Source organism: Scyliorhinus torazame, chromosome 17 (genome assembly GCF_047496885.1).
Source record: "Scyliorhinus torazame isolate Kashiwa2021f chromosome 17, sScyTor2.1, whole genome shotgun sequence".
Taxonomy (NCBI): Eukaryota; Metazoa; Chordata; class Chondrichthyes; order Carcharhiniformes; family Scyliorhinidae; genus Scyliorhinus; species Scyliorhinus torazame.
This window is the reverse complement of record NC_092723.1, coordinates 170,848,464-170,860,669: the sequence shown is the minus strand read 5'-3', so window position 1 is coordinate 170,860,669 and position 12,206 is coordinate 170,848,464. Positions and strand designations below refer to the sequence as shown.

Sequence of the window (12,206 nt, the reverse complement as noted above, 5' to 3'; positions counted from 1 at the left end):
AGTCGTATGCCTCCTCGATGAGGGTGTAGATCTCTGGGCTCACCCTCGAGTGCAGAATTTGTAGTTTCTGGTCTTCCGTAGGTGTGTTTTCGCCCATCCCGAGATATCCGTTGAAGCACGCCAGCCAGTGCTTGAAGGTTGCCGCTGAGTTTGCCGCGTGGGGGAACACTCCGGCTTGATTTGCAGACACTCCGGCTTGATTCGGAGCTCCATTCTTTATAATCTAGTGTAATAAATTGATGCTCGATCAATAACTCCAGAAGCGAGATTGGAGACAATTGAAGGCTTTATTACACTAGATGTTTCCCCCAGCAGCGCAGGTGCAGAAGGCAGCTGCTGGGGCGACACGGCTCTTATACCCCGCCTTGCTGGGCGGAGCCAGCAGACAGGCTTAACCAATGAGAACAGAGTACCTTCTAAACCAATTGTCATCCGGCATTACAGAGTACCGTAATACCTCTAATACTGACTACCACAGAAGGCATCTGCCCTTGCTCACATCTGCAGCTCTGGTAAATCTGAAACCCCAAAAATAGCCACCAAAGGGTAAGGTTGTAAATCAACCCCAGGAATTCCTCACATGGTGCTGAAGAAGGAGACCCAAAAGCTCGTAAGCTTAGAACAAGGCCTGAACATGTGTGTATGATATGCTGGACCCCTAGAACACCACTTACACCTATCATCTACTTCCGAGAAGAACCCACTCATCCGTGCTCTGGTTAGATGTTCCCCATGAACCGCATTAAATTGAATCGGGCTGAGCCTGGCGCACGAGGTGGAGTTGACTGTGTACAACCTCGCTTCCCACCCCCCCCCAAAAAATCACCTGGTCCAGCTCCCACTTGACCTCATCCCGTGGAACCTGTTCCGTTGACACAAACTGACAATAAATATCCAGCATCTTCCCTTCCCCTACTTCCACCACCTAAAGAACCCTATCCATCAATGAGGGCGAGGGTGCCAAGGGGAAGGAAGAAATCTCCTTTCATACAAAGTCATGGAATTAATAATCTTTATTGTCAAAGTAGGCTTACATTAACACAGTAATGAGGTTACTGTGAAAATCCCCAAGTCGCAACATTCCGGCGCCTTTTCGAATACACAGAGGGAGACTTCAGAATGTCCAATTCACCTAACAGCACATCTTTCGGGACATGTGGGAGGAAACCGGAGGAACCCCACGCAGACACGGGTAGAACGTGCAGATGCAGACTCCGCACACAAGTCGTGACCCAAGCCGGGAATCGAACTTGGGACCCTGCCGTTGTGAAGCAACGGTGCTAACCACTGTGCTACCGTGCCACTAACAGTCTAGACCGGGGACCGCTCCCTCAAAATGTGAGGCGGTCGGTCACCCCGAGCAGTCTCCATAGTTGCTGCCAAGACCTGTTGAGAAATTCCAATCAGTTTGTGTTTTGGTGCTCTCAGCCCCAACGTGGACAATGGTGTTGGCCTGACCCAATTCCAAAAAGAAAAATCTTTAGAATGCATCATTGGCAAGGATATTTTGAACGAGAAGTACAAGTGGGTATCTGTAAAACCAAAACTTGCCATTGGAAGAGTGTGTATGTGAGTGTGTGTCTTAAAGGTGCTTTTCAGCTTTAAGACGCGCCCCTTGGGGGCGGAGCTGCCGCCCGCTCTCGCGAGAGTCGCCCGGCGGGCTGTCTCGCTGCTGTGTCACGCCGTTTGAATGAGGAGCAGGGAAGGCGGTTTGAGAAATGGCGTCCGCCTTGGAGCAGTTTGTCAACAGTGTGAGGCAGCTCTCCTCCCAGGGTAAGGAGGGGATGGCGGCGGCTGCCGCCGAGGGGAGCGGAGATTGACTGACGGGCGGGCGGTTTGTTGTTTTTTTAAATGGACGTTTTTTTTTGAGGGGAAGGGCACGGAGGGAGCCGCTCGCCCCCTCTCCCATCCCCGGCGCCCGTTATCTTCCGGACGGTGAAAGCCTCGACCCAGCGGCGGGCGGAGCTGCGTCCTGGCTAATGCCCGCCAGAGGGGCGTTGGTGATGGCGGGGCTGGGGTAAAAGACCCCCGCACAGTCCGCTCTGGATTTGAAGGATATTTCGCGGCCTGTTTACCTCAACGCCAGTGAGCATCACGGCGCCGGAAGCGCCCGCCCCACTCGCTACCCGATTGGTCGCCCCGCGGAGATTGACGGTCGCTCCACGCTGCCGAGTGGCTCCCGCCGCCGCCAGTCATCCCACCCTTCTGCACTTCCGGTTCGCCTTGAGTTCAGCTCACCAATATGGGGCCTAGGCAGCCAGCTCTCAGCTCCCAGCTGCAGAGGTTATTGTCGAAGGGCAGGGAATTCTTGGGATATCACCATCCCGGCGTTCCAGGAGACCTGATCTAATCAGGGAAATTTATCTTGCTGCACTTTGCAAAGTAATTTGCTCATTTGTATAATCGAGTTCGAATGTTGTAGTTTAGTTCCAGCCATTAAAAAAGTAGTCTTGTAAGTTCTGGTCTGCAAGGATATTAATGAAGTACAGATGTGGAAAACAACATTGTAGCACAACCATGCATCTCAACTTATCTGGTTGAATCAGCAGGGTTTAGCAGCAATTCTTTCCTGGTTCAACCTTGATCTAAATTGAAGTACCACTTGCACTTCATAGATTTGGGAGGTATAAGTACATCTATAGAATCTTGATCATAGATCATAGAATTTACAGTGCCGAAGGAGGCCGTTCGGCCCATCGAGTCTGCACTGGCTCTTGGAAAGAGCACCCTACCCAAGCCCACATCCCCACCCTATCTCCATAACCCAGTAACCCCACCCAACACGAAGGGCAATTTTGGACACTAAGGGCGCTTTAGCATAGCCAATCCACCTAACCTGCAATCTGTCGGCTTTCAATCTGTAGAATCTCTCCAGTGCAGAAGGAGGCCATTTGGCCCATCAAGTCTGAAACTACCCTCTGAAAGAGCATTTTATTTGCGTCCATTCTCCACCCTATCCCCGTAACCCCAAGCATTGATCATAGCCAATCCACCTAACCTGCACATCTTTAAACTGTGGGTGGGAACCAGAGCACCGGAGGAAACCCACACCGACACTGGGAGAATGTGCATACTCCACACAGGTAGTCACCTAAGGTTGGAATCAAACCTGGGTTCTTGGCATATGAGGCAGCAGTTAATCTCTGTGCCCCATAACTGGAATTTCATTTGGTGAAATTTGCACACGTTCAGTTCGCCTGACAATGCTACACTAATCTACATCAATTGCCAGTCCACTTGTGCATTAATTTCAAAATTGTTATCCTTATGTTTAAATCTTAGTTCGTATCAGACTTGGTCTTGCTCCAACGCCCTCCAAGAATTTGGTGCTCCTCCAACTCTGGCTTCTTGTACATCTCCACTCTCCTCACTCCACCCTTAACTGCTGTCTGTTCAGTCACAGAGCCTTAAGGTCTGCAATTCTCTTCTTCAAGAACTGTCTCAAAATTTATTGCTTTAACCAAGCTTTTAGTCACCCATTTTAATACTGCCGTTGCTTAAAAAGTTACTTACATTTTATTTAATATTTCTTACTTTGACTTAGTGTCAGTGTTTGTCAGATCTCGTTCCTTTGAAGTGCCTTTGGACATTTTTTTCGTGCTTCTAAAGTGCATGTTCTTAAGATTTGAGCCTGGGATATGGACACGAGACAGGGCTAGATTTATTACCTTCCACTATTTGCTTTGGTGGGCTTTCTTGGATAGCTGGAGTACTTGTGATGATCATGCCTCGTCAAAAATATTCTTTTTTATTCATTTACGGGATGTGGGCCTCGCTCGCTAGGCCAGCATTTATTGCCCATTTGAGAGTCAACCACATTGCTGTGGATCTGGAGTCACGTGTAGGTAAATATGGCAGATTTCCTTCCCGAAAGGACGTTAGTGAACCAGATAGATTTCCACGACAATGGTCATCATCAGACGTTTTAAATTCTAGGTTTTTATTGAATTCAAATTTCACCATCAGCCATGGTGGGATTTGTACCCAGGTCCCCCAATCTTGCCCTGGGTCTCTGGATTACTAGTCTAATGACAATGTCACTGCCTCCCCTAAAGATTCTATGTTTCTGATCCAGCAAGACTGAATGGATGGTGAATGATGTGTGTCTAGGTCTGGCTGGTTTGTGGTTTGGTGTTTTCACAACATTGCTGCTTTTGTTATTCTTGGTGGTTTTGGTCACAGTGGAGAGTTGCTGTTAAAATGATGTTGGTGAGTTGCTGAAGTGCATCTTCATGATCAGATATACAAAAGCCACAGTGGTAGATGTCTGCAGTTGTGCAAATTCGGTTTGTTTGCAGGCATTGCCTTTGTAATTCAGGCAGTAAATTTTAATATAACTTTTCTTTAAATATCCCTCAGTCTCCTTCGTTCCAAAGAAAACAACCCTAGAGTGTCCTACCTTGATTTGTAATTAAAATTCTTCAGCCCTGGCAACAACCTTTTAAATAATTTTCTTCATTCATGAGATGTGAATGTCACTGACAAAGCCAGCATATATTGACCCTCTCTAATTGCCCTTGAGAAGGTGGTGGTGAGATTCCTTGAACCACTGTAGTCCATGTGATATAGGTACACCCACAATTCTGTTTGGAAAGCAGTTTCAGGATTTTGAATTCAAGAACAGTGATACAGTGCCAAGTCATGAAGGTGTGTGGCCTGGAGGGGAACTTGCAGGTGGTGGTCTTGTCATGCCTCACTACTCTTGTTCTTCTTGGTGGTAGAGTCCATAGGCTAGGGAGGTGCTGTTGAAGGAGACTTGGTGAGTTGCTGCAGTGCATCTTGTAGATCAGTGATGGATAACCCAGGATAGTGATGTGGCCCTCCATCATGTCTGGGCTGCAAGAGTGAAATTGGGCATTTGCAATAGCCACGACCCCATGAAGAAAGATTGTATCCATTTAATGCATGCCAAATACTTAGATAACCAGTTACAGAAGATGCTTCAATATTCATATATTAATAGAACTGTCATCAACTTCAAATGGAAAAAATAAATGTAATAATTACACTTGCGTCATGAATGTGACTTGCGGTTGGATCTAACAGCCACAGCGTTTCTTAGATTAGGACTCAGCGATGTGCAGAGACTTCACAATTCAGAACTAAGGTTTCCACCCGTTAGTCTGTTGCGCTTCTTGTATTTGTTGTGTCCCATAGCAGAAAAAGACTGCTTGCATGTGTATAATCCAAACATTGACTCAATTTTGCAATGCAATGCCGGAGAACTGGACCCGGATTATTCAGCCAAAATTCTCACGTACATTTTCTCTTTAGCTGCTTAATTTAATCATCCAGGGCACAAATATGAATTAATTCCTCTTCAAACCTCCCCCTTTTACCAACCTTTGACATATTCTGCTGCATTTGCTCTAATCAAATTCAAATGGATTTGAGAGCAAGGAGAGGTAGGAATTCAGATCACTCGGAAGAAAAGTGATTCTCAAATCATTCAACCAGTGTACACACCACTTGTATGTGTACTGATGGATTATTTTTTTTTCCTTCATCAGAGTTGTTTTTGCCAGAATTTTCTTCAAATTTGGGAAATGAGTGTAGTCACGTGAAGGTAAATTCACTGTGTGCGCAGTATGAATTTTCTTACACTAGCAATTAGTGTGGTCAGGAGGTGATTTCTCCCCTGCAGTATTTTGTTCAACAAGTTCAGGTGACCAGTGATGTTGGTGCAAAAAGCCACATCCAAAATCCAGCTTATATTTGAGATTTCTGTGCAAGAAACTGCTGTATTTAGAATCATAGAATCAGTGCAGAAGGAGACCATTCGGCCAATCGAGTCTGCACCGACCCTCCGAAAGAGCACCCTACGCTCATGCCCCCACCCTATCCCTGTAACCCAGTAACCCTACCTAACGTTTTGGAAACTAATTTGGCATAGCCAAACCACCTAACCTGCACATCTTTGGACTTCGGGGAGAAGTGCCAAGAAGCGGACCAGTACTTTACCATGGCTTAATCAGCGCAGTTCAGTGTGCATGACAAGGTCTCCATATTCTGTTTCAGTTTGGTTAACAAGTTGCATGAACTGACGGTGATGCAGGGTCTGAGCACGTATGAAGTTAACAAAGTATCTCTGCCCATTACAGCTTTCAGTCTGTCTCCCTTGTCAAGTTTAGAGGAGAGCACTTCTTGGGTGTATTATGTAATGCACACCAAATATGTTAGGTACACAAGCTTCCAACAAAGCTACAAATCCACGGTGTAGTCCTGTTGTGGAGGGGTACCCATCTGTTGTGACTGATACAATTTTTTCCAAAGATATCTCGTGCTTTTCAAAATAATCAGTAAATGCCTCTAAAAATACTGAGCCCTGAGTTCGGCCGTGTATTCCAAAGAGATCTAAATATTCTTTCACGTTCAGATCATTGTCATCACAACAAACCCATGTACAGAGCTGAGCAATGTTAATATCTTTACATTCATCCAGTGCTAATGCGTCATTTGAACGTACAGATCTGAAAAGCTGCTCTGCTAGATCAGCAGCAATTTCTTGCACTCTGCAATTCACAGTATGCCTGCTGAGTTGCAGACATTTAACATGTTTGATGATTTCCTCTTGGTTTTTAAACCCAGCAAATAAAACATTGCAGATTCGATGAGGCATTTTCACTAATTCGCTATTAAACAATAGGAAAACTAGCCAGAGTCACTCTGATTTAATGTTTATCCAAGTACCTGCCTCTGTTTTCATGGCTTGCTTCAGATTTGTAGCAGCCTGGGCAGAGCCAAATGGAAATGTGCCCTGTGAGAGGGATGGCATGTTTCACTCCTGTTAACATTGTATTCTGCTATCGCCTCATTGCAAATGAAGCACAATGGTCTCCCTTTCTGTTCAGTAACAAAATAATCCAGCTCCCAGTTCTCTTCCCATTTTGCCCTCATCACCTATTTTTCTCTTTTTTGCGACCTCTTCTTCCTCTGCATTCTTTGATTTTACTCTTGATTCTCCTTCCTCACGTGCGACTTCAACAAAAAGCATCAGGCAGGAGCAAAGCCGATAACAGACAAAAAATCAAGAAAGAAACTCAACCTCCCACAAGTGCTCTGGCACCCGACATGACAGTTTCCCAGTGCTTGTGTATCCAGAATGCACTGGGTGTTTTCTTTGAATGGCAGGAACTGCAGCATCGCAATCCTGGCGCCAACTGTTAAGAGGGCGATCTTGACAGGAACCTCAGCAGCACGTCCTGGCGGGAACCTCAGCAGCACGTCCTGCCATCACCATGTAACAGCACGTCCTGCCATCACCATGTAACAGCACGTCCTGCCATCACCATGTAACAGCACGTCCTGCCATCACCATGTAGCAATGCGATCCTGTGCCCAGAATGAAATCAGGATTCTTCTGCCTGTCGCACCATGGCAAGACTCATCAGGCCGCACTCAGAGCCCTGACAGGCTGCATGTGGGCCACAGGTTGCCCACCATTGTTGTAACAGTACACAATGCTGCCACTGTGCATCAGTGGTGAAGGGAGTGAATGTTGGCAGTGGTGACTGGGTGCCAATCAGGTTGGCTTCTTTGTCTTGGATGATGTTGAGCTTCTTGGATGTTGTTGGAGCTGCTCTCATCCAGGACAGTGGAGACTATTCCGTCATACGCCGGTCTTGTGCTTTGTAGATGGTGGGTAGGCTTTCGGGAGTCAGGAAGTGAGTTACTTGCTGCAAATTTACAGCCTCTGACCTGCTATCGTAGCCATAGTATTTATATGGCTGGTCCAATTCAGTTTCTGGTCAGCACTAAACCCAGCATGTTAATGGTGGGTTTTTTGACCATTAACATTTTAATTATTAGATTTACTTTTGTTGGCAATGGCCATTGCCTGGGTCTTGTGTGGCATGAATGTTATTCGCCACTTATCACCCAAGCCTGGACATTGTCCAGGTCTTCCTATGTGAGAGCATGGAACTGAACAGGATTCAGTCATGGCTGAACTGTGGGAGAATATTCATCTTCACATCTGTACTCTTCACGCCAAGATAAGAGGAATGACATCCCACCTCTTCAAATCAGCCTCGCTCTCTCTCGCTGACTCTCTCACCCTCTCTCTCACCCTCTCTCTCACCCTCTCTCTCACCCTCTCTCTCACCCTCTCTCTCACCCTCTCTCTCACCCTCTCTCTCACCCTCTCTCTCTCCCTCCCTCTCTCTCTCCCTCTCTCTCTCCCTCTCTCTCTGCCTCCCTCTCTCTCTCTGCCTCCCTCTCGCTCTCTGCCTCCCTCTCTCTCGCTCTCTGCCTCCCTCTCTCTCGCTCTCTGCCTCCCTCTCTCTCGCTCTCTGCCTCTCTCTCTCTGCCTCTGCCTCTCTCTCTCTGCCTCTCTCTCTCTCTCTGCCTCTCTCTCTCTCTCTGCCTCTCTCTCTCTCTCTGCCTCTCTCTCTCTCTCTGCCTCTCTCTCTCTCTCTCTGCCTCTCTCTCTGCCTCTCTCTCTCTCTCTCTCTCTCTCTCTCACTCTCTCTGCCTCTCTCTCTCTCTCTGCCTCTCTCTCTCTCTGCCTCTCTCTCTCTCTCTCTGCCTCTCTCTCTCGCTCTGCCTCTCTCTCTCTCTCTGCCTCTCTCTCTCTCTCTGCCTCTCTCTCTCTCTCTGCCTCTCTCTCTCTCTCTGCCTCTCTCTCTCTCTCTCTGCCTCTCTCTCTCTCTCTCTGCCTCTCTCTCTCTCGCTCTCTGCCTCTCTCTCTCGCTCTCTGCCTCTCTCTCTGCCTCTCTCTCTCTGCCTCTGCCTCTCTCTCTCTGCCTCTGCCTCTCTCTCTCTGCCTCTGCCTCTCTCTCTCTGCCTCTGCCTCTCTCTCTCTCTCTGCCTCTCTCTCTCTCTCTGCCTCTCTCTCTCTCTCTCTCTCTCTGCCTCTCTCTCTCTCTCTGCCTCTCTCTCTCTCTCTCTCTCTCTCTGCCTCTCTCTCTCTCTCTCTCTCTCTCTGCCTCTCTCTCTCTGCCTCTCTCTCTCTCTCTGCCTCTCTCTCTCTCTCTGCCTCCCTCTCTCTCGCTCTCTGCCTCCCTCTCTCTCGCTCTCTGCCTCCCTCTCTCTCGCTCTCTGCCTCTCTCTCTCTGCCTCTGCCTCTCTCTCTCTGCCTCTGCCTCTCTCTCTCTGCCTCTCTCTCTCTCTCTGCCTCTCTCTCTCTCTCTGCCTCTCTCTCTCTCTCTCTGCCTCTCTCTCTGCCTCTCTCTCTCTCTCTGCCTCTCTCTCTCTCTCTCTCTCTCTGCCTCTCTCTCTCTCTCTCTCTCTCTCTCTCTGCCTCTCTCTCTCTCTCTGCCTCTCTCTCTCTCTCTGCCTCTCTCTCTCTCTCTCTCTCTCTCTCTGCCTCTCTCTCTCTCTCTCTCTCTCTGCCTCTCTCTCACTCTGCCTCTCTCTCTGCCTCTCTCTCTCTCTCTCTCTCTCTCTGCCTCTCTCAGCCTCTCTCTTTCTCTCTCTCTCTCTTCTTCCCCCCCCCCCCCCACCACCACCACCACCACCACCACCACACTGGCAAAGTTAAGTTTATGGAGCGAGACCCAATCATGAGCCTCCCAAATTCCCAGATATCAGAAACTAGTCCTGGCCGGATGAAACGGTAACCTCCCAGATCCGCTCTCCTCCCCAGCGGAGTCACCAGAAAAAATTCACTCTTGTCCAGGTTTAGCTTATACTCTGAAAAGGAGCCAAACTCCCTGAGCACTTCATTGGAGAGTGGGTCCTTGACATATAACAGCAAATCTGGGTCTGTGACATGTAGCAGCAAATCATCCGCAAATTAGGATACCCTTATGTTCCCTCCCTCCACGCTCCATCGCCCTCCAACTGGTAGATGACCTCAGCACAATGGATAGCGGTTCAATCGTGAAGGCAAACGACAACGGATATAATGGGCCTTGTGCCCCTGTTCAATTGAAAATATCGCAAGCTCAGGGCACTTGCAGTAGGGCCCCATATAAAAGCCTAATCCAAGATATAAATTTTGGCACAAAGTCAAACCACCCCAAAATATCAAAGAGGTACCTCTCGACCCTGTTGAACGCAAAATAATCACCTCTGGCTCGGGCACTAAGGAGGGCAACAACAATAATAATATTTATTGTCACAAGTAGGCTTACAGTAACACTGCAATGAAGTTACTGTGAAAAGCCCGAGTCACCACATTCTGGCGCCTGTTCAGGCACACCGAGGAAGAATTCAGAATGTCCCAATGACTTAACAGCACGTCTTTCAGGACTTGTGGGAGGAAACCGGAGCACCCAGAGGAAACCCACGCAGACACGGAGAACGTGCAGACTCTGCACAGACAGTGTCCCAAACCGGGAATCGAAGCTGGGACCCTGGTGCTGTGAAGCAACAGTGCTAACCACTGTGCTATGGTGCCGCCCAGTCTCTTACTGTTGGCCGACAACTGCCGGCCCTTAACGAATCCTGTCTGCTCCTCTGAGATCACCCCCGGCAGGCAGGGCTCCAAATGAGTCGCCAACAATTTAGCGTCATGTGAATGAATTAATTAACTGGCCAACATAGATTTACAAGAAGCATAGAAGTGTTGAAGGAATGAAAGTTTATAGATAAAAGAAATTAAATGGATATTGTACAAATTTTCAAAAGGCAATGGATAAGGTCAGGGGGGGATTTCTCAATAAAATTAAGGCAACTTGTATTGAAAGTATTCTGGCACTCTGGGTAGGATGTTTTTTTGAAGGGAAAAATACAGTGGTGTGTTTTTAAACAGGAAGGATGTAAAAAGTGGTGTGCCACATGGTGATGCTATTTTTCAATATATATAAAAAACTTTGGCTTTAGTGTTACAATTTGCAGACAGCATAAAATGAGAAGCTGCTAACTGAACAGAATTGGTGGTGTCTTCATCGGGGATGGACAAATTAATAAATTGGGAGCATAAATATCAGTTTTTATTTGGCTACTTTTGAAGTATAAAGGAGTTGAAAAGTAATGTTAAGAATATGGTAGAAGTGGGCAGCATAGTGGCGCTGTGGATTAGCCCTGATGCCTCACGGCGCCGAGGTCCCAGGTTCGATCCCGGCTCTGGGTCACTGTCTCTGTGGAGTTTGCACATTCTTCCCATGTTTGTGTGGGTTTCGGCCCCACAACCCAAAGATGTGCAGGTTAGGTGGATTGGCCACGCTAAATTGCCCCTTAATTGGAAAAAAAAAATGAATTGCGCACTCTAAATTTATTTTATAAAAAAAAAGAATATGGTAGAAGCAAGTCTTTTGATTGCATAGATTTAACATGTGGTTTTAACATGTATTTACTGTGTTTTTGTCTTATTTTGGTTAGGTCAAATGACTCAGCTATGTGACCTCATTAACAAGAGTGGAGAGCTGCTGGCTAAAAACCTCTCCCACTTGGATACAGTGCTAGGTGCATTGGATGTGCAGGAGCATTCCCTAGGAGTCTTGGCAGTATTGTAAGTTCCAAATAAATGTCATGCAATTTCATGTAAAATGTACATAGCTGAGGATTCATTTTGTCTTAACAAAATTTGCACCTTGTTCCTGTTGTCATAAAAATGTTGCATTTGAAGTGAAATGCCTTGGAACATCTCATTACATGCAAGGTGTTACACAAATCTAGTCACGGTGGTTGCTCATTCAAGAAAGCTACTAACTTCAAAATGACATCCTAATCATATGATGAGGAATTGGAAGATTCTTTTTGTTCTGTTGGAAGCAAATAAGAAAGAAGGCAATGAGGCCAACACTGCCTATGAACCCTGCATAGGAGTCTGATAGGAATCATTATACAAATGCTAGAAACAAAAGTACCTTGCCAAACTATTGGCAAGTTAATCTGACCAGGATAGTCCAACCATAGATGACTCTGGTCAAATGCCGCAGGTGGCCATTGACCTACATTTGTACAGTAACTATGAGGCTAGGTGTTCATTGTTCAAGTAAATGTCAGCTTCAGAGATTTTCTTTTCAAAGGAATAGCTGGAATAGCTGTGCTTTCAAAGGTTTTTTTGGGTATTGAAATCAGCACTTTTGATTAGTTAGCAATTGCTTTGTTCTAGGTACAACAGTTGTTGAAGCAATACATTACTCTGTGTCTAGCAGTGGCAAAGTTATTTTCAGAAAGACCAACTAGCTGGAAGCTACTTCTGTTCACAGGATGTGTTTGAATGTTATTTATTAGAAAGATGCATTGCTTCCATAAATTATTCTTTGCATCAGATTGGTCTCTAGTCTTATCTGTTATGAAAGTGACTGTTGGCATTG

General features: G+C 46.7%; 1 protein-coding gene across 2 annotated transcripts in view; it reads left to right on the top strand.

The window, feature by feature from the left end:
* The first annotated feature begins 1,624 nt into the window (after nt 1-1,624).
* The window catches only part of cops3 (COP9 signalosome subunit 3), a 53,774-nt gene continuing 43,192 nt past the window's right edge, over nt 1,625-12,206 (top strand). For both annotated transcript variants that reach the window (XM_072481636.1, XM_072481635.1), the window contains exons 1-2: nt 1,625-1,773; nt 11,266-11,395. In XM_072481636.1, the coding sequence (XP_072337737.1) occupies nt 1,719-1,773; nt 11,266-11,395 (185 nt within the window). In that variant the 5' untranslated portion in view covers nt 1,625-1,718. The remainder of the gene's footprint in view (nt 1,774-11,265; nt 11,396-12,206) is intronic.